The sequence below is a fragment of the Melozone crissalis genome, unplaced genomic scaffold (genome assembly GCF_028551555.1).
Source record: "Melozone crissalis strain CALT ecotype California unplaced genomic scaffold, PUWL_Pcris_2 ptg000006l_1, whole genome shotgun sequence".
Taxonomy (NCBI): Eukaryota; Metazoa; Chordata; class Aves; order Passeriformes; family Passerellidae; genus Melozone; species Melozone crissalis.
This window is the reverse complement of record NW_026535784.1, coordinates 14019546-14046610: the sequence shown is the minus strand read 5'-3', so window position 1 is coordinate 14046610 and position 27065 is coordinate 14019546. Positions and strand designations below refer to the sequence as shown.

General features: G+C 48.9%; 1 protein-coding gene across 1 annotated transcript in view; it reads right to left on the bottom strand.

Annotated features, from left to right (window-relative positions):
• The window catches only part of NAT8L (N-acetyltransferase 8 like), a 32966-nt gene extending 15361 nt beyond the window's left edge, over nt 1-17605 (bottom strand). The window contains exons 1-2 of the mRNA XM_054293948.1: nt 17042-17605; nt 15657-15821 (exon numbers count right to left, since the gene is read on the bottom strand). Coding sequence (XP_054149923.1) covers nt 15657-15821; nt 17042-17375 — 499 coding nt within the window. The 5' untranslated portion in view covers nt 17376-17605. The remainder of the gene's footprint in view (nt 1-15656; nt 15822-17041) is intronic.
• Nucleotides 17606-27065: the final 9460 nt, after the last annotated feature.

Below are 27065 nucleotides of genomic sequence, written 5' to 3'. Positions count from 1 at the left end.
CACAACACAGAGAAAGCAAAGACAAAACCACAGATTCAGCAACCAGGGTCTACCTGCTGCTGGGTCACCAGGGGGAAAGCACAGATTGAGGAACAAGGCAGCATCTGTGCTTTTGGCATGTGAGCAATTGTTATCGATCAGCAAGGAATTAAACAGCTTAAAGGAGCAGATAGAGACTGGGATGTGTGATTTTGGCTGGGCATTGTCCTCCAGGCTGGCTGGGTGATGAGTCCCAGTGCAATGGAGCTGGCTCAGCAGAACAGTCTGGTCTGCACAAACGGACAAAACCAGAAAAAAGTATTTAAACTTTTCAGGGTAGATGCTCCTTATGCATGAAAAATACACACTAAGCTAACTGCAGAGTCGGGCCTTAAGTAAATCTATGTCCCAGAAGTTAAAACTGTTTTTTAGTTAGAAGTTTTAAGGACAAAAGAAACCAAGCTCTTCTGCCTGCTTTGCTAGCCTTGGTTGTGCCAGCTCCGAAAGACTGATGTGACAATTAGCTCCTTGTTAGTGAAATTAGTTTACAAGACCAAATGTGCTGCTGGTTGTGTTTTGAGCCAGCTCCTTAAAAGGACATTGTTAAGGCTTGGTCTCCATCTCCTACATCAATCTTTCACTACATGGCTTTATTGCTTTCAAAAGGTACTGAATTTGCCTTGCAGCAATTTTCACTCCCAAACATTGAACAAACTGGGAAATCTACAATTATTGGATGTTCTAGAATTCATTACTTGGTGGCTGACTTTTACTTTATATGCTTTACTGTAAAAAGGGACTGAGCAATAACTATTGAATGGCTTTCTTTAGCTTAGCACTTGGCCAAGTCATAAATCAAACAGGGAAAATGGGCAGAATCAATCTGATTTGTACCATCCATCACCACTGTTCTGGTCTAAATTTAGCCAAGACTCCCTTTATTCAACAGAGTGCCTGTATCTACATAGGTACTGCACCAAATGCTCCACAGCAAAGAGAGAAACGAAGGTTCATTTACTTAAGGTTAAACAATAAACATAATTCTGAGCTGTACAAAGACTTCCAGGGGGTTTTATGGGGCTTTGAGGTCAACAACCTTTGAGATGAGTCACTTTTCAGGAGAGCCCCTCTTCTGCCAAAGACCACAGCTAAAGCCTACAGAGCTCACTGCAAACAACTGCTTTCAGTCAGGAGAAACTTAGGTAAGATGAATTGCAGCCAAGATGTAAGTTCAACCTTAGGATATGGCAGAATGATGCATCAGGACAGAATAACTCATCTGTGCATGCAAATTCTTTAAATCAGAGTCAAAAACAAGGCTGAGAGATGCCTCCCCTAAAAGGTAAAAAAGGGAGCAGCTAAGAATATTTCCATACTTAAAAAGTAACAGACAAAAACCAAACAAAAAAAAAACCCACCCAGGAAAAGAAACCACAACAGACCAAGTCAAATAATGGGTATATATTCATATATATACACACACAGAGGATATATTCAACCAAAACAAGCTGCACAGCATGTTTCAGTGCTTCTGAGCATGATGTTAGCCCCTTGCCACATTCTTGCTGCCCTCAGAGTCTCTAAGTGAGGACCTCCCTACCCCAGCAGCTGAGGAGTGACAATGACAAGGCAATATTTGTGGTGCAGAAACACTGACCAGAAAAGTCTCAGATCCCAGGGTAGCCCCTCTGCTTTCCTTCCCAGGACAAACTGGATCTGACAGACAGGGACTTGCACTTCACCAAACCCTGCACAGCAAAGAGAAGCAACCAGGACATCCTAACCCCCACAATAAATATGGCTCTGCTGTACTCAGAGCCTTTCCTTCTGCCCATGGCAGTGGTTCCACAAGAATCCCTGACACAATGAATCAAACCTCCCTGACCTCCAGCTTTTCATAACCTATAGGAGTGAAACAGCAACCACAAGGAGTTATATTCTCTCTGAAACCACAGTGAAGAATTCATTATTCAATATTGAGGAAGACATCAGGAAAAAATAAGAGGTTTAGGGTGGAAATTTGGTAAAAAACTGCAGGCTGAAGTCAGGTGGTAGATGGTTTGATCTCATTAAGTCTATTGCAAGCAATAAATAGTTCCTATTTCTAGTGTAACACCTTGAAATGGTGCTGCACACACAATCTTTCCAGGGCACAGGCAACCAGCAAGGACATCAGTTATCATCAGCTGGGACAAACCCACCCTGTCACCAGCTGCCACACCCAGGTGAGCCCCTAAAATCCATTACAATGGATTGGGAAGAGATGAAGATGTGAGGAGTGAGCTCATCACCTCTGTCATGCCCAGCTGCTCACCAAGGGCTCTCACTTGGGCATTTCTCACTGGACCAACCCTCTCTGACCTGCACGAGCCCCCAAACACCTGGGCAAACCTATTCCCCTAACCTCTGGGGAAGGGGTATGTGACTAAACAGGATAACTGGGAAAGATAATCAAACTGGTCAGGAGAACCAGGCTTGGACACCCAGGTTTCAGCATGCTCCCATCAAGGCAGCATGCTCCCTCTGCAGAGGTGCTCATCCTATCATGGAAAGTGATGGGAAAAAAGCAATTTCTGTCTGCAGCATGCCAAGAAACAAGTCCTTTCCCTTGGAATGGGGTCTGATGTACTTCTGACATCCAAGGCTAGAGGCAGTAACAGGACTAATCCTACAGTTTGTAGTTTATCCAACTCCTGACCCATACAAATAAATGAATAAATAACTACCAAACCTCTCTGGAAGCAAACATTCTGAGTATTCTTGATGTGCTTTTAGCAGCATCACACTTCTAACACTGGAGGACTTCCTAGAGCAATGACCCTCTCCCTGCAGCACACCAATCAGCCCATCCCATTTGGGATGAGCAGGGAAGGAGGCCCTTTCCCCACCACACCCTAAAGTGTTCCCTAGTCCTGCTGGGGCTGGATCTGACCCACTGAGAGCTGCAGGCACCTCCTGGTATCTGCACCTTCCCACATCTTCAACCCAACCCCCACGAGGCGGGTGGTGACTTCCATGACCAGGCAGAGCCAGCAGACAGGGCTGGTACCACTGCCTTCTACTCTCACTGTGTTTGCAAAGCCTGGTTTGGGGAGATGCCGAGCCCTCCTGAGATGGTGGCTGAGGGTACTCAGCCCTCCTGAGGCAACTGGGACAGCCAGGGGCACTACTGCAATGAGAGCTGTCCTTGAAAATAAACACAGCAGGAGAAGGCAACCCACCATCCTTCAGGTACCCCCTCCCCATGGGCACCCCACCCCAGCTCCCACTGTAAATGAACACCTTTCTGGCCTGCAGCCCTCTTGCTTCTCCAGCCTCACTGTGAATATGTAACCCCTGGGGCTGCAATATTTACCCCTAACTCAGCCAAACAAGCCCTGGGGTGAGGCTGCTCCAGTGAATTGTGTGTACACACACTCACCTGTGTATGCCAAGGCAAAGGGCTCCACTCTGCTGCTGGAGCCTCTCATACCACACAAGCAGGGCAAACACTGCCTCAGGACTTCACCTCCTTCTGCCACAGGTCACAGAATCCTACCATGATTTGGGTTGGAAGGGACCTTAAAAATCATTTGGCTCCAATCCCCTGCCATAGGAAGGAATGTCTTTCAATAGAGCAGACCCCAGAAAAACCTCCCAGGCAGCTGGAGCCTTCATCACCACACACTGCTTCAACCCTTAACTCTCAGCAAACCAGCGGCAATGCCCCACATGAGGCCAGAGCTCTGCCATGGTGCAGAAAAAGCACACACCTGGATGGCCACTCTTGTGAAAGCCAGCAGTTTTCTACATGCCCCTCCCAGCACATCAAAGCCAATGTGCTTTGGGTATAGCTCTACTGAGGTCCACTAGCCCAGACTCAAACCAGCACATTTATTTAACGTGGCAGCACAAGAAAATTGCACATCCATAAATACACAAACATCTGTCAGGCTGGGCACAGACAATGGATGTGATGTGGATGATGCATTAACAGAAAACGAAAATTACATGTGTAACTCTCTACATCTCTAAAACTAAATAAGAAAAAAACCCTAACCTTTGCCACCCATTCAGGTCAAAAAAGTCCCTACAGAAGCCTAATCCATATCTCCTGTGATAAGCACCTATCAGCTTGTTACACCCCACATTCTGTGAACCCCAGCCTCAATACCAGCCACAAGAGCTGGGGATTTGAAAGACATCTGTGAAGTGAATTACTGGAGTGAGTAGGTAACAGGCCATGTCTCACTCCATCAGGAACACACGTGGCAAATGAAGGGCAGGCTGCTCAGGGCCAGGGAAAGCAGACACCTTCGTGCCTGCCCCCTCAGACTGAGGCTCATTCACAAAGGACCTGTGGAAAGGGGATCAACTTACAAATACAAACTGAATACAAACTGCACTACAGCAACCTGAGCCAGAAGATACTAAAATCCACACGAGACTGGGTAGAACTGCAGTATTTTAAGGATCTGTTGGATTGTCCCATCTACAAAGACAACACTAAACCTCCACACACAATGCCAGGATAGAGCAGGATGAATATATCCAAGGGCAGGTTCACAACTACAACTCCTTTTTCCAGTGCATCAGTATTCCCTAAAGCATCATAAATTCATCTTGCAGGCAGCTGATAGCACACACAGCAAACCCAAGGTTTACCACCATTTATGTCACAAGTCCCCTGTAACTATCCAAAGAGGACTTGGACCTATACTGCCCCTAAGTATATGCTAAACTCCCAGCAAGAAGCAAGGGATTTAAGCCCATGATTAAGCTAAAGCAAATGCTCCACTGAATCTTTTAGCCAAACTGTCCCAAGAGTTCAGTCTCAGTTAATGTGGGGGGTTATGTGAAGATTTTTTTTTAGGATTTCACTGAAATCCTCTTTAGCTATTTGAGTTATCCATGAAAAATGTTCCCACTTCTTGAGAATCCTTGCAGATGCTTTGATGTTCCTCAGACTACCGATGGCTCAAAAAAAGCCCCATAAAACCCAATGATGGCTTATTCCCAGACAAGAATCACTGTCCAAGAGGCACAGCTTGATGTTATCCTCTGAACACTGACAGCTTCTGAAACCCCACCAGACATAAATTTTCAGAGACATTAAGTGACTCTAATTGACTTTACAAGCAGCAAAAGCTTGAAAAGGTGTTTTACAAATACCCATTTTAGACAGTTTGGATTTTAAAAAACAACACAACCCTCTCATTAGCATCTCTATTGTACAGTAACTTTTTCACTGCTTGGTTTCTCTCTTTTTTAACAAATCCCACAATAATAATGTAATTCCACCAAGGAGGACTTCATCAGGATGTTCAGCAGCCAGGTTTCTGCTGTGCTTTCATTGCTCTGCCTCTCACTAACCATCATCTGAATTAGCACTTGGAAATGGCAGGTGCTCCAAACCAGGCTGTCTTCAAAAGCTTCTCTTTGCATTCTACTATTTAACATTATTTTAAATTGGAAGACTACAGATTTAGGTCTTCCCTGGATTCCCACTAGAAGTGTTACACAGTGTTTCTGATGCTGTTCTCTAGATCCAGGGAGGATGAACAGATTTGGCACCTCCAAAAAAAGAACAAAAAACCCTGGTCTCAGAAAATGAAGTGGTTTGTGTTTTTTTTTTATTTTCTTGCACACTCTGAATGCAATAAGGATTTTATATATCTTGTTAAAATGGGAAGGATTAGGCTTGTGAGAAAAGTTATAGGGGAAAAGATCAATCGATACATCTAGAAGTGATGTGGGTCAGATGCTCTGAAGAAGGTGTAAGAAATGTTGTTGCTGGCAGCTCATTTGCCTTTAGGTAAAATGTTCTCCCCCCAGCAGTGACATGTGGGTTTGTGCACTGTTTGCAGCTTAGCAGACGCAAAATATCCTCGTGCTGCTGCTGACTTCTATTTATTTTCTCATCGTTGTTATTCTCACACTTCTATCAAAAGATACTTGCAAATATTTACTTGCACTCACCACACATCTGGACAATCTAAGAAGAGAAGAAAGTACATATACAATAAAATTAGGTAAAGGCACATAAATTGAAAAGTTTGATGGAAGGAAGGGGAAAATCAGAGATACAGAGGGATCCTGGGTAGGGGACCACCAACCATGGGAAATGCCAGAAGTGATGAGTAAAGCAAGAAGTAGATCAGACCAAAAATCACAGGAGAATTCAACACAGGGAAGGACAAGAGAGGTGAGCAGAACTCAAAGGAATGCAAATATTGCAGTTAGACCCAAGACTGGAAATGTGGGATACTGAACTACTGTGCTAGGGGATGGAAGAGGGGTAAAAAAATGGGAAAAAAAACCCCTCAAGGAATCACTAATGATATCTGATACCTGTTAAAGTGAGCATTGTGCAAGGTGCACATGACCAGACAGCTGGTTCAGCACCCCCATTTCAATTAGCAGCACCAGCACAGAGCCCAAGAGTTGCAAGGGTAAAAAGCAAACCAACTTGCACTGCTGATGCTGGCTTCCAAGTCAGGATTCAGCACACTGGCAAGGGAGAGTGGGAGCAGCTTGTATAGCAATTACTGGTGATTGAGGGTAAATCTAGGCAAGCAGCTTACTTAAAAATGCAGTTTTTGTCAATGCAAAACAATTCACACATTTGTCCTGAATCACCAAAGGTGGAAAATGAAAGGCAGAGGAAAGCCAGGCTGGCACAAATCCTGCACAGAGCTCAGCCCCCAGCGCTGCTGGCCAGGACACAGGCACACAGCTCAGTGCTCCAAGGATCACATGGAATGGATGCCCCAGCAGCCAGGACTTCAGAGATGGACCCCTCAACACCACTTCAACTACTGCACCGGTATAAAATACCTAAATATGTAATTCAAACAGGGCCTGGGATGCCTGAAATGCCAGCACTGACTCAGTACAGATTTAACAGTGCCATGCAAAGCAGGACCTGCCTGAGGGGAACCAACACTTTACCATGTCATGGCTCTATCATGGTCAGCATTTCCTAGGTATGCACTTGGGTCTGACCTGTGCTTCTTAAGGAAAGCTCTAACAGCCAACTATTGTGTTTTGGGCTGAAAAAAGCATTACATCCCCCACTAAACACAGATCCTTGCTTCATCACATGAAAAAACAGAGAGGGAGTAGTAAATCAGCTTGCTTTGGACCAAAACTACCCTTCCTTCCTTTTACTTTCCAGTTCCTGAACTGAAAAATCATTTTCTCACAAAACCTGTTTTTCAGTTTTGCCACTTGGATAAGCCCTAGAAACAACACATGAATTTTAAGTGACAAATATGACTTGCTAGTTACAATTTCAAGCAGGACACGCTGCGGTGGGACTAATACCTTGCATTATTCCATTAGCATTTACACTGTTGCAAATCCCACTTTAAATAACAATATCTCATGTAGCCACTTAAAAATACAACTGTAATGCATGCTTCCCATTATCAATTTTGAAAGGTCTCCTTTCACTCCCAGAATCCCATTTTAAAGCAGAAGCCCTGGGAATCACAGGTGTACATTTTAGAACTATCCTGTAAGAAATATTTTTTTTTCCTTTTGAAAGAAACACTCTTCAAACAGTTATAGAAGACAATGAATGATACTGTACTGTGCTGTCATAAATTGTTAATTGATTGCTGGGGTCCAATGGGTCAATAGATGACTTAAAAGAATGGCTCAAAGCCATCTGTAACAGATACCACAGCGTCTACCTGGCTCTGACCAGACCACTATGAACTAATTTTTGAAGCATCCTTAATAAAGGACATGAGGCTTCTTGGCAATTGCATCTTCCCCCCTTACCAAAACACAAAAACAAAAAAAGAAGGAAAAAAAACCCCAAAAAATCCCCTCAAAACCCCCCTAAACCCTATTATTTGGTTACAAGGAATAAATATGTCAATAGAAACTAGGTAAGACATGCTGCTATCTTTGGACATTCTTTAAGACTCCTTTCATTAGCCACCTGTCAGGATAACAAAACGATGCCTCAGCTTTCTACAGAATGGAAAAAAAGAAAATCTAAAAATACACTTTGAAGCTCCCTGTTTTGCTGATGCAGAAAGTGACAACAAAGGCTCATACATCCCTCAGCTCATCACAGAACCAGATACCAGCAAAACACTCCAGGTCTCTCTTTTTGCTGTAGCCTGGAAGGGAACAGCACCAAGTATGTGATTATTTGTAACAGATCCCCAGCAGTGCATTACCAAAACAAAGCCAATACACCAGCAAACAACTCTGTGAGCTCCCAGAGTCCCCGAGGGGCTCACAGCCACCCCAAAAGTCATTCCCACCCTGAGAAGTTAAATATAACCTGCCTGAATCAAGATCTAAGCCTACAGAAGGAATTTCAGAAATCCACTCTGAAATTTGGGGAGATTTTGAATGCTCTGCCTTCTTGAAAAATCAGGCCATGGAATTAGACTTTTACATAAAACCAGGTTTTTTTCAATATATTTAGAGGTCTCTTCAAGTAAAGAGCAATTCCCCATGGCAATTTCTAAAGTATTAAGACCACTGGTGGCGCACACTGAGAGGCAGCAACATGACCACACTTGGGTAATCCTAGGAGGCTGAATATAATAAATAAATACAACAATGTGAGAATAAGATTTATCAGTTCATGTTCCTACATCCAAAATTCAGTGTCAAGAGGAGCTCAAAGCTTTGTACCTGTAAAACTCCTGCCACTAGTCAGATATCCAACACAGAGCCTAAATTTAGGCTATTATGAAACCTTAAACTGAAACACTTTTGGGCAATTGTTTTAAATTTTGGTCATTCCTAAGAAAGCAAGAGAAAAAAGAGCTGCCAAAACCCCTTTATAAGAGTAATAAATTTGCATTTAAACTTGTGAACAAAATTCTGGAGTCAGAACCCGTTTTGGTTTATTCACTAAGACAGTCCTGAAAAAATGCATACAGTCATGCCAGAAAACATTTAACACTGGAGAAAACATTAAAAAAATTACTCAAAGCTAGGAAAAAAACACAAAACACCTGATGTCCTTGACTCCTTCACGTTCCTAAATCCTAATGTGGTGTGTTTGCTGGTCTTGAGAAGTTAACTGCACCTAAAAAACTACTGATGTTCAATTTACACAACTGGTTACCTCCTGTACTGAAGATTAATGAGCAGCACTGGCATGTGCTGAGGATCTTCAACACCTGCAGGCTGAGCTCAGGTTCAGCAGCATCACATCCACCAGTCATGGCTACAGCTCAAACACTGAGTGATGGTCACGTACATGAGGGACTGGCTGTTTTAGAGAGATTGCTTGAACACATGGAGGGTGAAAAAAAGGTCATATTACTCTGCAAAATTTACTATAAAATCTATTTTCATCTAATTTTGACATGGGACTGTGCCAAACTTGTGGATCTAAAGGGAGAGCTATTTTTATGTTATGGGTATGCACATTGAGTAATGGGTTTGCTGCATATGTTCCTGCTCCTATGATAAATAAATAGGGAGGGGGGGAGGCTGCAGCTGCTTGCCCATAACCATGTTTATTCCACTGGCTGTGGATGACACAGCCCTGAATCTACAGACTGCTCCCCTCATCAGGCAACTCCAGTTTTCCTATGTGGGCCTTTCACCAAGAGCATTGCACTTCTACTCTGTACTACCTGAGCCCCCAGAGGCGGGTAAAAAAAAAAAGATTTTGTGAAGTGGAAAGAGCCTGCAGACCCTCCAGTGGACTGAGCAGAGTGGGCCCACGTGGCTCAGCACTGCAAGGGACCCCAGCTGTGTCACATCCTGATCTAGCCCAGCTGTTATCAGCAGGGCTGCAGCACTGGGGCTCTGCTGCTGGGCCAGGACAGCCCTTGGCCAGCTCTGGGAATTCAGGTGGGGGCAGAGCTGGTGCCAGCAGCTCTTTGCCTTGCTCACTGTGCCCATGCCTGCAGGACAGGGCTGCCTCCAGATGGAAAAGCCAAGGCTCCAGCACAGCGAAATGAGGCAGCCATGAGTGATGGAGTGCCAGTGTGAGAGGAGGTGGGTTTTGGGAGGCAATCCCACTCTTAAGACATTTTACATTACTCAAATAAAACCAAAACATTTCAGCCCACTAAAACTGCTGGACAAAGCCCATCCCTAACACCTGGAAACATGAGTTGTTTTTATCTTGCTTCCCAAAAAACTCTGCACTGGAGATGAGAGATGCCAAACCAGGCAGTTTCATGCTGCTAAGTTGTAGAAACCCAAAAGCAACAGTAGAAAAATCTCTGACTGTCCCCTTCGCAGGAGGTCAGCTTTGGAAACACTTCAACAAAATACTTCCCACTATAAAGTATATGGAAAGCCTGTAATCCTAATCTTCTAGGATCTCTCTGCTATGGAGGTCACATCCCTGGAAGCACTCTCATGGAGCTGCAGAGAGATGCCAGCAGTGATATTCTCACAGGACAGACTTTCCTCTGCTGAGGAGACCTAACCTCAGTTGCCAGCAGTGATAGGAAGCAGAGCTGGGGAACACCCAGGAGGAGATAAGGACACAGCCTCTCCCGTGGCTTTCCCAGCCCCACACAGAACTGCTCATCACCCTACCCCACTGTGGGAAAGGCAAGCATGAAAACCCCAACACAGGACAGGCAGCTCAGGGGCTTGGCAGATACACGAGGTCAGGGCACGGCATAAGCCAGCAAGAAATGCTGCAGATAGGGATGCTTCAGATTCCAGCTGCCCCTTGGGCACCAGGAGTGGGGCAGGGCTCTCCAAAAACACATTCCTCCACTGAGAAGCAGCAGCCCCGAGCCCTCTCTGGCTCAGGTAACTGAGCAGTTTCATTGCAAAGCAAGAGCTGCTCTATTCTTCCCCAACAATGTTATCACTCTCAGCAGCTTCACTCCTGCTTATCTAGCAGCTTGAGCATTATCCAGAATGTGGAAGAACTGGGCTCTGTGGCTGCCCCTCTGCCCCGGGGCTCAGTGGGGAGAACCCCACCCCCTCTGTGTGTCTTTGGAAGAGTTTAGGCATGGCAGAGCAACCACAGCTCCAGGGCTGAGGATCTCCTCCCAAGGTAGACCCTGTATTTTCCCTGCACCCCAAAAGTCACTGGTGCTCACCTCTGAGCCTCCCCAAGGCTCAGCACTTATGGAGCAGAGGTAGCAGGAGCCACAGGACTCACAAACAGCTGTCCACCTGCAAACATCGTGCCAGAGGGAAAAAACCCACTGCCAAATGGCCTGATGCAAGACACAAATACTCACTTGTTACCCAGACAGACACCTCACAGCAGGTGAGGGAAACCTCAAAAGGTGGAGGCAGCAAACAGGATCTCACCTGATCACAACCCAGCTCTGGACCTGCCTAACTGGTGTTCTTCTGGCAGGAGGGCATGATCCCAGAACCTCTGCCAAGAAGGGCAGGACATCCCCCTTTGGGCTCAGCTGAGGAATGTGCCACCCAAGAGCAGCAGAAACTGAACCCTATAGAGCCATCCCCCTGCAGTCCCTCTTCCAGGGCCCTGTGCCGCAGGGTGGCCAGGATATCCCTGCAGGCTCCTCCCGTGCACTGTCACACACAGGGGACAAAGGGCAGCAGCACAGGAAGGCTCTGCTCGCCCTGGATGGAGGCAGGAGAGCAAAACACCATCCCCTCCCTGCCTGGAGCACCCAGAGGCGCCTGGCTGCCCACGGAGCAGGGCTGGAGCTGTGCAGCTGCCACAGCCCTCGGCACGGGTGGCTCTGTGACCCAGCACCTGCAGCAGCACTGCAGCTTCAGCTGCTGCATCACCAGGGCACCAACACCCCCCAGGTGCTGCAGCCTCAGCTGCCCAGGGTGTCCATCTGCGCTGTCTGTCTGTCCAGCCTCCCCTGCAGCACTGGGCACTGTGATGCAGCCACCAAGCTTGTCACCAACTCCCAAAACCTGACACAGCCCAGCTGCCACCACCACCAGGTCAGGTATGCACACACCTCAGCAAACCCTGCCAGGACAGCCACAGCAACTCGATGAACAACGACAGACACAAGGAAATTCATAAATTCGTCAGCCAAAGCTCCAGTTCCTGCCACTTTGGGGAGCAGCAGTTTTTCACGGGACACAAGGAGTCTTGGTTTCCATAAGCTCTCCAGCCAAGACCTCAGCCTCACAAGAATCCCTCTAACACACCAACCACTGCAAAAAAACGCACAACACAACCAAGTGGGACAGAAGCTTAAAGAGACACTGTAAAATTGATTAGTCATCAAAATCATCAGACCATAAAAGAAGCTCCAGCTGTTCTCATCTTTTTTTTGTGTAGATAAATGCAAGAGGCAGGGCTCTATTTAAAATTAATTCCTTTTCTTTGGTTGGTTTTGGTTGGGGTTTTTTCTATTTACTAGAACTTGTTACTCTGGTTGACAATTAAGCCCATTATCCAATTCCTTTCTTTTTCACCATTCCACCAGTTTTTTTTCATAGCCTTTGAAAAAGGAAAAAAAAAAAAAAAGAAGGTATATTCCAATAAGTGCTATTTTAAAATGAAAAATGTGAATTTACAAAGAGCTCAAGAAGGTGTTTGAACCATTCAGCCTTCTGTTTTAAGACCCCAGCATGCACAACACAAACAATTCCTTTCATATTGAAAGCAATTTCAAGTCACACTGCTGTGTACAAGCTCCAAGTTAAGCACTGGCCCAAATGTTCTGCCAGACCCTTGGCATAAGTGTAGGAGGGCAATAGAAAACAATGATTTGAATTTTGGCTAGTGTACTTCTGCAAAATCACTGTCAGCACATATTTTTCAGTTCATACAAAATCCAGCAGAGGAAAATTCAAACAATAACTAACTTGGAGAGGTTCAAAAAAGCTACAGAAGAAAAGCCCTAATATGGTGCAACTCATGGAATTGTTCAACACTAATCATTAACCTGGGTGCTCACAGTATCCCACTGCAAACCTGGTCCTTTTGGCTTGGTTATAAACTGACCCACATGTTCTGTGGATGCTTTCACAATACCACCAAGAATGATCCATTTTAATAGTTAAAATATCCCCTCACTGTAGATGCCTGCCTCACCAGAAGCTATTTGCTGTAGATACTCACTACAACACTACTCCCCAGCTCTAGGCATCACACAGAGCTGGCTGCAAACAACGGGTTTTTGTGCCTGGGTATCTTGCATTCCAAGGGCAAAAACCTCAGCAAAGCCTCAACCAACATTTTTATCCATGTCCCAGTTCTACCTTTGCATTCATCACCCTGAAACAGGAATTCATAACCCCACCACAAAAAAGCTCTCTTTCTCTTTTTTCCCTGCTGAGAAAAAAAGATATTGAGGGAGGAAAACATGGATTCTCTAGAGAAGGAGCAGCAAGCTGCCTGGTCATATTCCCAGGCCAAGCTGCAGTTATATCAGGTTGGGTTTAACTTGTCTGATCAAGCTCTGGCCACCTCCAGCCTCTCTGGGACCCTGTCCCCACATCCCATTACTCTTAACACCTCACTGAGAAAGCTCTCACAAATATCTCAGCTGCCACAATACAACAAGCCATTCTCATTCCCACTGCAATAATTTCTGCCTGGGTGCTAATTTGTAAACTAGGCAAATAAAAGACAAACTTGGGGCTTGAATTTGTTTTATTGCCATTGTTGTGTCCTTCGGGTGGGATGGGCAATGCCAGTGGGGCACATTGCTGCCTTCCTCTGGATGTTCAGCCAGCCAGCCTTCAAAGTGCACAAAACTCTGGCATTTTCTAGGATAACTGTGTTTATCCTGCTGTCCTACAGAAAAAAAAAATCCACCAACTGCATTTTTGGAGGAAACAGGAGCAAACCACTGGATTCATGCCTTGTGGCCAGCTACACCAAATATCACCACATGGATTTATGGCACACAGCGCTGGTTCCAATGCACAGACACCCTTCTCCAGACCCCACAGCCTCCCTGGTCCCTTTATCCAACACCATTATCATCAAGAACTTTTAACAAGCACCAACAATCCCATAAATCTGATTTTTATGGCATGGCAGAAGCCTAATTAGATGATTAAATTCTGTCAAAAATGAAAGCCCACACATGTACTGTAAAATTGCAATTAGCTCTTTCAGGTACCAAATAAAAGCAATGCTAACATTTCAAAGACATGTTGGCAACACAGCTGAACTAAATTACATTACTGACCCTAAACAAATTGAGGGCATTACTTTGAGTCTCTTTCCCTTATTTTCTGTGTCTGCAAGTGTTATAAACACAGGCACTGTGATCCCTCTCAGTTGTGACCACGCAAGCCCTGAGCATTAACAAGCGAAGCAGCTCACCTATTAACTCTATGTCACACATTCTTATTCTACTGGAATCTTCTGCTCTTTTCTCCAGCATAATACTTTGCTGGGCCTCACTACAGAGGTGCAGAAATGTTTTGCTATGAACCCTTTGATTTCTGTGACACCACCTTTAATGAAGATTGAGCTTTTTCAATATACATCACACATCACTTAATTTTTACAAAAACACGCTCTGTAAATGAAACACACTCTGTGTGTAAGATGGGACAAGATATAAGATATGCACTATGCATAGATATATCTGTATAAGATATACACTATGATGGGAAGAGACAGCTAAATTAAGCCAGTTAACGATTTTCATAAGAGGAGCAACACTTTAGCAAAATGTAACACTGCATATTAGAAGCAAGGGAAGGCTTGTGGTTATTACACTTCCTAGCAGTTCTTTAGAAGTGCCCAGGGAAAGGTTTGTCACACCTGGGGAACATGAATGATACAGCAAATGATACAGCAAAAACATGGTCATGTGGAAAAATAACACAGCAGGTACCCAAGAAGAGAGCAGGTACCCCAAGAAGATGGAACTCAGGTGGGATACCATCCTTGCCTTGCTTTTCCAGCTCACCACTAGCACTCTGTGACCACCAAAAGCAAACCTCAAATCCCAACTGACTGCCCAGGCATCCCCCTGCCCTTGTCCTCAGTATGATTGTGTGCCTACAAAAAGGGAAATAGCACCTGACAGGTCATAAAAAAAAAGGGTCTTTAGAACCTAAGTCGTCTTTTACAGCTTAACAAGGTATCATCATCATTAGATACTGTATTTTTAATTATATGCATACATGGAACAAAGGGATGAATCCAGATCAGGGCAAGCTTATGCGGCAGCAGCCCTTTACATACCTGATCCAAGCCTCCTCCAAAACACCTGCATTAAGGAATGTTCTTGAATGACATGGGAAAATGGGCTCAATAGCTAAAATGGGCTCCTCTGAGCATTTGGGCTAAAAGGCCTCTCATCTCCCTCTCCTCCTGCAGTCAGAGCTAATACCAAATGCATGGAGCAAAAAACCACCGAGCTGAGGATGTAAGGGCTAGGGTGGGCCCAGGCTGCAGGGAATGACCCACATCCTCCAGAATAACATCCTCCAGCCTCAGTGTCCCCAGGCACCTCAGCCCAGCCCTCGGGGTGGCTGTGGGACCCAGCAGCACGGCGCTCCAGGGGTGGACAGAGCCTGCCTGGGATGACTAGGCACTTGGGGGAGGGGGAGTAATGAAAAAAAAAAATTAAAGAAACCAAAATCAGCAAAAAAAAAACCCCAAACCAAAGCCAGAGATGGCTTTGTGCCTGGTGTGGCTAAAGAGCTGCATTCTGGCGACTTTTGAGCTTGCTCAGTGCTGCTGACAGGAGGAAAAGGCGCCAGCAGCAGGGAGCAGCCATGTTCCCCAGCAGGCTGGGGGAGGAAGGCTCCCTCGGGGAATTCGTACTCACCTGGCGGTTTCATGTAATATTGCTCAATATCGGACATGTCCGTGTGCAGCGCACAATCGAGATAGTGCAGGATAACTTTTCTACTGAAGTAGTACCTCATGCCCATCAGAAAGATGGGCAAACAGCAGGTCAGCAGGAAGGACTTGGTCACAACAAAGCACATTACTATGGAGATAAGGAAGAGAAATAAACGACACCTGTCAGAAAAGAGAATTTAGTGTTGATTTCGGAATACAAACTCATTATAAAAATAAATCAACAAAACAAGCACAGTCAAAATATACATTTGCAGTACACACACAGTTCACGTTCTCGAGATTATCGTGTTAAGGGACGGCGTATCGCGACGAGACAACCCGGAGAAGTTTATGAGGTCCTGAAGGAGCCGGTGGGGAGGATGCCGCCGCGCCACGCCGGGGCCCACCGAGCCCCTCCGGAGCGGGGCCGTGGGCACCCCCAGAGCCCCGCACGCCCCCGGCCCCTCCGCTGTCCCCGGCGAGGCCGGAACGCGGCCGGGCGGAGGAGCCGCGCTGCGGGCACCGCTCCGCAGCCATGTGTTCGGCACTGCGGCACTGCTATTTCCATCAGCACCGACTCCCCGGGCAGCCACCCTGCCCGTCCCCATCCTGGGGCGCTTCTGCGGGTGCCTCTGAGCCGGCGGCTCTCTCGGCACGGCCCAGAGCCACCGGCTGCGTCCCCCAGCTCCCCAGCGCCTGCCGGGGGTCCCCCTCAGCGTGGGATCCCGTCCGCCGCGGTGTCTGGGACACGGGGTGCGACCAGCCTGCACCCACCGGGGACAGGAGACCACCCCAAAGCCCTCTCGGGGCGGGGGGCGCGCGTTATTAATTACTGGCGCGGGGAGGGGACACCTTGCAAGCGCTATTTTTAACTCGGGGAGGTGCGGTGACCCCGCGGCTCGGTGCGGCTGCAGGGGCACCCCCTCCCCACGCCGGGGGCGAATGGGGGCCGCTCACCGGCGGGCCCGGCTGTCTCCAAGCAACGCCGGCACGCCGTGCCCCCCTCGCCGGGCTGCGCGGGGGCGGCCGGTGCGCTCCCGCTCTGCTCCCCTCCGCGCACCCCTGAGCCCTGTAATAACCACAATGACCGATGCGCCCTCACCCCCGCCGCGACCTCCCCTGCACGGCTGCCCGCCCTGCCACCCGCGAGGGTCGCGCATCCCCGGCGGCGCCAGGCTCCCCCTCCCAGCCCGCCTGGCCCCGCCGCAGCGCTGCGGCTCCGCGGCCGCTCCGCACGATGCTGCGGCGCTGCCCGGCCGCACCGCGCCCGCGGATCCCGCCGCCTCCCGCCTCTCCGACCATTTTGTGAAGATCCGCGGTGGCGAATAGACCCGGCGCCCCCCGCCCCAAAAGGGAGCGGATACTCACCCGCCAGCAGCCCGTAGAGCAGCTGAGTGAGGGGCTGCTGCTTCAGCCCCCTGAACGCCGTGTTGGGGATTCGCTCCATGATCCCCTCGTAAAAGATGCGGCGCACCACCTCCTGTTCAGAGGGGTGGAATTCGCGGATATAGACATTGTCGCGCCTGGGGTCTTCTTTTGGTGGGGTGAGGGGAGGTGGGGGTGAGGGAGGGGAGCCCGCCAAAGAGGGCCACATCTGGGAGGAGGAAACAATGATCGTGTCTTTTTTGGATCCCGGGATTGATTCATGATCTTCCGCCACAATCTTGGTCTCACAAACCATCTTGGGAGACAGACAATGCATGCAAACCGGCCGCGGGGAGGGGGCGAGGAGAAAAACGGGAGGGGAGGTGTCAGAAAATTAACAAAAAAATAAGATTAAAAAAAAAAAAAAAGGAAAAAGGGGAGGGGGAAGGAGCGGGGCGCGGAGCCGGCACGGAGACCCGCGGGCAGCGGGGCGCAGAGCAGCGCGGCCGGGCGGGACGAGAGGAAGGAGCCCCGCTGCATTTTGGAGAGGCATTTATAGGGCGGGGGGGCCGCGGGTCCCCGGGGTCCTAGAGCCCCCCGCATTGGCTGCGCGGGGTCGCCATGTGATCGGGGGGGCGGGACACCTCCCCCTTGCCCCCCCCATCCCTGCACCGCCCCTTGCAAATTACTACGGCGCGGGGTTGCGCGGAGAGTCGGGGGCCGCGCATCCCTGCCCGCATGCATCGGTGCACGCGGAAGAGGGTTATTAATTTATTTTTCATGTGTCTGTTTACTTCGAACGCGCTGTGCACTCAGCAGATTTCTGGAGTAGTCGCTGCGGGTGCGCGGAGCTGCGCAGGGCGCTGCGGGAGCGCGGAGCCGCGGGGAGGGAGGGCCAGCCGCTGGGGTTCCGCACCGCGTCCCGGGTGGGCTCCGCACCGCGTCCCGGCGAGCACCGCACCGCGTCCCGGTGGGCTCCGCACCCTGTCCCCGCGGGCTGCGGCGCGGCTGCTCCGCCGTGAGTCCTTCCCCGCGTCTCTGCGCGCCCCCGCTCCGCCATCCCGCGCGGAACGCTCTGCGGGGCGGAACGGCCCGGGGGTGCAGCCGCGCGGCCCCGGCTCGTCCCAAGCCCAAGTAAATGCCCCTCTCCATCCCTCAGCGCCCCCCGGTCAGTAACTTTTCCTGCCGTGCCCACGCCACTGCGCGGTGCGGAGAGCGCTGCCGGCCCAGCCGCCTCTGCGCCCCTCCGCGGGGCGGTGAGAAGACATGGAGGGGGAGGAGGGATGCGCAGGGAGGAGGACGGGCTCCTCCTCTTCGCAGGACCCGAAAAGCTTCGGCCTCTCCCGGTTGGAACCGGCCGGCATCTGCCCGAGGCATGCGCCGTGCGCGGCCGGTGCAGGGACGGGGTGGGCGGGGGATGCTGGGCGGGGAGGCGGGAGGCCCCGGACCCCCCCGGGCCCGTGAAGTGCATCCCCCGAGAGCTCCGTCTGCGCCTCCCCCTGCCCGGTGACAGCGCCCAGCCGTAGCAGCTGTGCCTCTCCTCAAACTTCACCTGTGCATCCCCTCGGGACTTGCAACTCCTGCGAGCCTCAGCCGTGCCTTCACCTGCAGGGTGCACCCATACACCCCATCAAAGTTTCCGGTGCCTCTTGCTCCGGTAAGGTGCTCCTGTGCACCCCCCGTGCAGTCAACATCCCTGTGTTCCCCTGCCATGTGCACATGTCCCTGTGAGATGCACCCGTGCACCCTCCCTACAAGTTCTGTCCCTGCATGTCCTGGGAGATGCACTCTGCCCTCAGGGAGTGCGGCTGTGTCACTGGAACTCTGCGGGATTTGCATTCCTGGAGCTCCCAGGCTTTGGTCCTCAGGAAGATGCAGTGACTGGATCTTGGCTTCAAGCTAAAGATTTATTTCATCGTGATGGTTTCATAGTGGTTTCATTGCTTCACTTTTTCTATTAAAAATAGTTCAGGAGTATGAGAGGAGGGAGGGGGGAAGGTTTAGATAAGGACTTGGAAGCCTTCCCACTCAGAGGAGCAGTGCCAGCACCCCACAGGCTTGCGCTGCGTTGGGCATCCCTGGTGAGAAGGTGCTCCTCGGGTGGCTGTGGGACCTGCTCGTGGCCAGGCACTGCAGAGCTCCCCTTTCTAACCAGCATCACCTGCAACTGCAGCCAGAGCGACCCCCAGCTCCCAAAGCCTCTGCACTGGAGATCAAAACACGGGATTATAAAAGGCATCGTGGCACAGGTACAATAGTGGATGAGTTGGCCAAAAGAGCATCTCCTGCGCTAAAGTGGAGTCTCCTCTGGGAGGGAGATCACCCCAGTGAGGAGAGGCAAGGCACATGGCACCCCTGCATGCCCCCTAACATCTCATTTCAGCAAGGAAGGAGCAGTTGGACTCATGCACTTGGGAGATACCTGGCAGCCCCAAATTCACCAACACAAAGAGTTGGTGGATGGGGGAGAAAAGCTGAAAAATCAGGGCAGTGTTTGCCTTTGAATTCTGAAAGCTTTGGGCCAAAGATAGGAGGTTGCTGTTTCAGAAATATAATTAAGATAATGCTTAGTTCCCATATGCCTGGGTCAAGCAGGCATTTATTTTTGCTTCATCCTTTCTAGTCAGATGTATTCTTTATTTGTGAAATTACTACAGTAATAAAAACAACCCATTCCTACAAAAAAAAAAAAAAAATAAAAACAACCTACTGCAGTTATGTAACAGCCAAGGGAGCTCCCAGTTCTGGGCTGTGGACCTGAGTGTTTGCAGATGAGTTATCTTTAGAAAAGTACTAAATAGTTGTTTACTATTTATGCTGCCATTTGAGCATCTTATGAGCAGTAATGAATATCTCCTGTTCCCCCAAGATAATGGGGTTTCATCCTTGACCACAGCAAGGGAACTGAGGCACAGAGGGATGCAGAGATTTGTGCACCATCATGCAGTGACTCAAAGAAAACACAAAGCACTGGACCAAATTTCCTGAGTCCTTGCTGTAGGAATGCCGAACTTCGCCTTTATTATTGCAAAGCCAGGATTCAGCTTTCTCTGAAAATGAGGGTGAAGGGGAGGTTCTAGGGGTGCTGCACAATGGGGAAGAGGGAAGGAGGAGCTTAAAGCTGTGACTGACTGAAGCAAATGTCAGTGAAAATTAAGGGCCTCTGAAATCCACTGCAAAAGCCAGTCAGGTTCACAGACGGCAGATTTGGGTCCCTGGAATGAAAAGGATATTGTTCACAGCAGCTTGCTGGCGCGGCAACTGCTCTGCCAGGAGCTTTTGGTCTTTAAGAACACAGTTGTCATCCCAAGTCACTGATGATTTTACTCTTGAGTTTACTTCTGCTCCTTCAGGACCTGAGGGTAAATCTCCCACATGTCATGACCGACTGCTGAACCTCACGGATAGAACTAATTTAATTAAGATGGACAGTTTAAAGTTTGAGTGTCATGCCAGTGCTCTCAGCAGCTCTCACTGCTCAGTGTAAAACAGGAGATTGTACAGATGTTTGATCCATTGGTACATTGGGGAAAAAACCTGGGATAATGAGGGCAGCCTGTGTGACTCTGGGGGCTGAGAAGGTTTGAGTATTTCAGTAAGAAACATGCTTTGCCTTCAGCAGGTCTGCTTTAGGCTGACTTTGCTTTGGATTAGCACATCAAACCAGTAAGCCTTGGAAATGCCATTATTTATCCTTCCCAAATCAGCAGCTCTCATCTTGGGTCAAGGGGAGTCCCTCCCATGAGCCCTAGGAAACACCCAGCAAATGTAGAACAAAATTACCAATTCCCCTGCTGACAGGATCATGCCCTGCTCTTTGTCTGAAATTTTGGGTTTTCTGTGCAACCTTGGGCTTTGCATGGCTTGAAACATCTTCCAGCCAGATTTTACTGTAACTCCTGAAGCAGTGAGATCAGTGTGATTGCAGATCAGGGAAACAATTCAGGAAGAATAGTTGCTCTCCCAAAGCACCTATACCTAAGGCGTGGGGAACACCAAGGCAAACCTCCATGACTCGCTGCTCAGTGTCTGCTGGACAAGGAGAGGCCCTGCTGCCTCTTCTGCAAAAGATGCAAGCAGCCACAATCCTTTGCTCATTAGGGGCTGTATCTATCAACCTCAGCAATTAACTGGTTGACAGCACAAGCTGCCCCAGGTTATATTAATGCAGTGATTCTGGAACAGCTCATCCCAGCAGGCTGAGGCTGTCTATCAGGGATGGCTCCCACCCTGTCCTTTGCAATGTCTCCATCAGTGAGCGGGGGAGAAGATATTCAGGTTTAAAGATCTCAACTGCCTCCAGGTTCTCCTTTAACCTGGACCTTGGTAATTTCAGCTGTTTTTTCCATGCTTGACCCAAGATGCCTGGAGCAGGCTGAGCACAGCAGCACCTCTGGCTGTTGGGTCACAGCAACCTCTCACCCTCCTGCTTTGCTGGGCTGGGGGAAAAGTAAAAGCCTCTTTGTTGACTGCAGATGTGCATATGAATGTGAGGCATTTGCCTAATAAATATCTTCCCAAAGGGGGATTAATTAGCATCCCAAGGTTTCTCTTTGCACTCCCTCTGACTGCAGCAGCTCTGCAGCACCTTCTCTTAGGGACGCTGGTTTCCTGCTGAGAGTGTTTTGCTGGCCCCTTTCCTGCTGCACAGACCCCCAGGGCTGAGGATTCACAAATCTCCTGCTCAGGAGCCAACACTGGCAGCAGCTCCCGTGCTGTGTGAGTGTCTGGCAGTAACCACACACACATCCTGGTTTCCCCAGTCTCTGCTGGTGTTGGAGCTGGCTGACTTTTGCTTTGGGCACAGCAAAGTAGGAAAACAGGCTCCTTTGGAGTCATGGAGCCCCACAACCCAATGTGGATCTCAAATAGATCAAATGAATCATGTGCTAAAAGCAGTTGAGTTGATATAAAAAAGGGAGTTAAGGGTGACTAGCTTAGCTGTGTAAGTCTCCCTGGGGGATCTCTGAAGATTAATCTCTTCCTACAAATTTTTTGGGCTGAAAGAATTTTGTGGGTTGTGAATGAAATATGAATGTTTCCCAAACAGTGTGCACGCCCACGGCTGGCTTTATCCTCTGTCGAATGGGGATTTTGGAACTTGCATGTACATTTAATGTACAATAACATCTATGGTGAAGAAAACCCCTTCTAGATCAAAGCAACATTAAAATCTGAGCCATGTAGCAATTACTTGGAGATTTATCTAAAGCATCTCAGTGCAGCCATCAAGAATACTTTCCAACAAAGAAGTGTTCAAGGCAGAGAAAATGGGGCTCTGAGCAGCCTGGTCTGGTGGAAGGTGTCCTTGTCCATGGCAGGGGATTGGAACTGGATGGTCTTTAGAGTCCTTTCCAATCCAAACCATTCCATGATTCTGTAGAGATTTTAAGCATTTTAATTTGAGTAGTATTTTCTGACACTGGATATGAAGTCCTGGGGAGACAACGTATCTTTCTTCCTTATTATATTTTTGCTGTAAGCTTAGTTTTTGTTTTTTTTTTTAAATGAAGGTTCAGTTTTCCCCCAAACATTACCAGAAACTTTCACTTCAATGAGGTGTAGGAGACAGAGCTGTGCAAGCAGACCAAGCTCTGTGATGAATGGGGGAGGCTGTCCAGGGGCTGTGTTGGGAGCACAAGGCCATGAAGGAGGGGACAGGATGATGTGTGTCCTGAGAAAAGCTGAGAGCACGAGAGCCCTTATGCACATGGGAATAGCACAGGTGGTGTGAGCCAGGAAATGCTCATTTCTTGGGGTTTTCAGTGCAGGACTTTGCACCTTCTTTGTAAATTAGCAGCACCACTTTGGAAAATCACCTTTCCTCCACAGTCAGTTCCTTCTCTTGCTGTAAATAACCTCCAGCCACCTGAATTTTGGCTACCTGCTTGGGTCAGCAGGGTAGCACTATTACAAAATCTGCTGTATCATGAGCTACTCTGTCAATGTGTATCCATCTTTGCTAAGGAAGAAGGGGAGAACATGAGGTTATTGACTGTACTTTTGACCAACAGCTATTTTCCTGGTGTTTTAAACAATGATTGTTTTAACTAATGATCACCAAAGTACAACTATAGCTTTATGATTGGACTTGGATGAGGAGCATCCTATTTACTCTCCACATGGCAGACACTGCAGCAGCCTGACAGCAGGCAGGGGGGAAGGAGTTTGAAAAGGACCAAGGGGAGGTTAAAAGGAAAACAGGAAGAAAATTGGAGCAAAGAAGATATGAGGATATTCTGTAGCAAGGACAGGAAAATTAGATTTGAAACTAACCATGGGTAGAAAAACCTCAAAATACTACTTCTAAATGCCCTGGTTCAATATGAGCTCTGCAATAAGGCAGAAAAAGATGTGGCAAGATTACTTGAAGTTTTTCTGGCAACATTTGAGAGTCAGTTCTGCTGCTGAGCACAGGAAAGTCACATTTTCAGCTTGGCCTGCAAGGCTGCCCTGTAACTGCATACAATGTCCAGCAAATGCCCCAGCAGTGTGTGTGTAGCCTTGGGGGAGGCAATATAGATCATCCCCTATATGGGTTGGGCTCATGTCAGAGCTGACTTTACTCTGGTTTTTCCAGCACTTGATCCAGGCTGGCATTTTCCTTTCCCTTTATAATGCATTTCACCGAGGAACTGAGGCAAATTTTCAGGTATTTCCAGTTTTCCTGCTCAGTGGTGCCCCCAGGCCACACTGCTGCAAGACAAGGACCACAGATCCCCTTCCCTCTGTACGTGGGGCAGGGGGACACTCACCCACATGACACAGGGACCTGTGAGAAGCAACACTTATCACAGACAGAAGCATCTGACTGATCCTCCCTTCTCTCTCTGGGGGACCTCAAGTTCTAAAAATCAGCTGCCTGATGCTTGGTGCTCTTCTCTAGAGATCCAGGAGTCCAGCATCCTCCTCAGGGACAGTTTGAACTGGGGATAGGTGTTGGGCATCATCGATTAGGGTCCACAAAGAGGTTTTGGGGGAGCCCTGGGCAAACTCTGAGATGGCCACAGGCAGCAGGGCTCACATGTGCCCCCTGGAAAGGGCATTCTGGACATCTGCCCCAGGTAGGTTCTACTCAAAATTCACTGTTGGGGCAGGAGGATAGACCTGCTGCAGCAGGACACAGCCAGGCATCTGTTTCACACACTGGTTTCCAGTGTTAGATGCAGACCTGCTCATTTTCCTTGTGTAGATGAAGCTAGAGCAGCTTCAGCCTAGGCTCTCCTGAGAAGTCCAGTTTGGTTTTCCGTGTGTTCTGCTCTGATTTTGCTGCAGTGGGGATGTTTTGATCCTTGTGTGCCCTATTTCCTTTAAAACTGAAGTCCTAAAAGCTTGTGAAGTTTGAAAGATCCGGTGGCATTTTCATAGTGGTGACTTTGTTATATTGAATGCACTGGGCAAATTCAAAACCAAAGTGCCTTCCCATGGCATCACAGTCCAGAGCCATGAGCACAGCCTGGCACCCTGGGCAGGGAAGATGCCATCCTGCCATTGTGGGTAAACAAAATTGGGCTGAAACATGGTCAAAGTGAGCCAGCCTTGAGTCACCTGTGATCCTGCATCCTCAGTGCTGGCCCTGAGCTGCTCCCTCTGTGTCAGACAGCTGCTGTGCCTGTCTGTTTGTCCAGCTGGGAAAGTGCGTGAGCACCTTCCTAGAATGAAACCACTGTGCAAACACACACTCATGCTGTTATCCTGCAGCTCACAAATTAATTTGAACTTGACTAAAAACAAAATCAGGGCAACTGATGCAGTAGGGGCCAGGGAAGCAATGATGGATACAGGCAAGACGTGCAGGGCTGGAGCTGCAGGGGCTGGATGACAGCGGCTGTCTTCAGAAAATAGCAACCTGTGACCCTGAAAAAAGGAGCATTGCTGTGAGAATACCAAAATCATCTAGTCAATGGTGCCAGCCAGCTAGGGAAAGGAAGGAGGCTTTCATGTCCTAAAGGTAGAAAGCTTCATGCTGGTCTGGCCCGAGGATGAATTCACTCCGAACTTGGGAAAGGTGCAAGAAGTTCCTCGGGAAACAGAGAGCCGGTGCAGCTTCAGCTGCCCATAGTGCCTCCTGCGTGGAGAGCAGCCAGACGAGCTAATCTCCCCACGTTCGAGTTCTGCTCTTGGATTTTTGCCCCACTGTGGAGCCAGAGGGAGCCCAAGGCTGCCCTGGGATGCCTGGACGGAGCGGAGCCGGCCTGGGGGACAGGGCTGGCCCGGGGGGCTGCGTGCACTGTGCGGGCCGGGCTAAGGGACAGCGAGCGGGGCTCCTCATGCCGAGCTGTGCGGGGAGCAGCAGGAGACAGCGAATGCACGCAGACCTCCAGTGGCCCTCCCGAGTACTACACGGCACTGTCGCTGTCACTGTCACTGTCACTGTCACTGTCACTGTCACCGCCACCCCAGGGACGGGGACCTCGCCTGAGGCGCCTCTTCTTCCCCCGCTCCTGCAAGTGAGCGAACAAGAGCTCATGTGCACGGTGAGGGGTCCTGTAGGAAAGCAAAGGGATATGGAAGAGTCACTCCTCTCCTCCCCGCTTCAGTGGATGGAACAACCATACAGTCTCACCCTTCCACGAGGCTGATTTTGCAATAAACCATCTTTAATCACCTCATCAGTCGACGCCGTCTACTCTGTATCCCCAGCAAGTGGCCAGTGCTTTAGGGTTAAATAAATCACATTGGCTGAGGCTGCAGGCACTGCCTCGGGTCTCAGGGAGAGATAGGGCAGTGCTCATGCAGTGGAGCACTGTGTGACAGTGCCCCGTGGCAGCCCTGGCTCCATCTCACTTCTGAGGCCCAGAGCCTGCAGCTTCTCAAGGAGGGTGTTCTCAGGGACAGGCCCTGGAAATGCAGATAAACCTTCCCAGTCCTAATGTGGTTCTGGGACCTGGCGTGGCCTCAGCTCCTTACAGCCCCCGCTGCCCCTTGGAAACACAGAACCTGAGAGCAGGTGAGGCAGCCGGGGATTTCGTTTCCCATACTTGACCATATGCTTTCTTACAACCAGGGAGCAGGGCTCAGGAATGCTCAGTGGGAAACACTGAAGGTCCAGAAAAAGGATCTTTACAGTGCATCACTGGGACAAGCATCACACATAACCTCCCACCCACAGGAATGGGTGCAGTACAGAAACTCAGTGCCTCCCTCTTTCTTTGAGATGCAGAGGGGCTTTCCCATTGATATCCTCCCTCCTGGTGCTCTCATCCAGACAGGCACAAGGCTTGAACTCATCAGCTTCATGTGATTTCATCAAAGCCCTTCTAACAACCACCATTTCTTCATGTGCCTCTATTGTAAACACCTCCATAAGGAGTGGTTACTCATTTACAAGGTAGTGCTCTACGTGCCAGTCTGCTGCTCCTGTGAGGAAAAAAAGTAGCAGTACAAACCCCTAGGATTTGGTGATGGTTTCCTGGGTTAACAATGACCAAGGAATTAGCTTTGAGGCTTTTTTCTTCTGTGATCCCTTTGCACCAAATGGCTGGTTTTACTTAGCCTAATTTTTTAGCCCCAGTCTCCTCCATGGCTTTTTCTGATTTTCCTGATGTCCATCACCTTCCCATCATGCTGTCTGCAAGAGGCAGAATCATCTCAAAATTCAGGACAAATGATTTAGATACCAATGAGGTATCTTGAGTGGCTACAACAAACAGGTTTTATAAGGGAAAGTCAAGAGCTGTGCTGAGCACAAAAGGAAAGATCAGAGGATTTGAGTTCAAGGCTTAGTGTCTAATTTCAGCATGTCCAAGTAAGGATTGAAGCTTGGTAAGAAAAATCTCCTTCCTTGCTGTCCCCCATCCACCTGCTGGTGCTCCCTGGGGAGTGCTGCTGACTGCTTCAAAATTCAATTTCTGCACTGGCAGTGGCATGTTGGGCCTGGCAGTAATTGCTTTGTCAGACAGCTCTCTGCTCATCACTGCCTGCATGCTGGGGGGCCAGAGCAGCTGGGATGTGGTGCTGGGATAGTGCCATAAGTCACAGGGCTGCAAGAAGCCCCATGCTTTTGGCTCAGCATGCCCTGCACTCA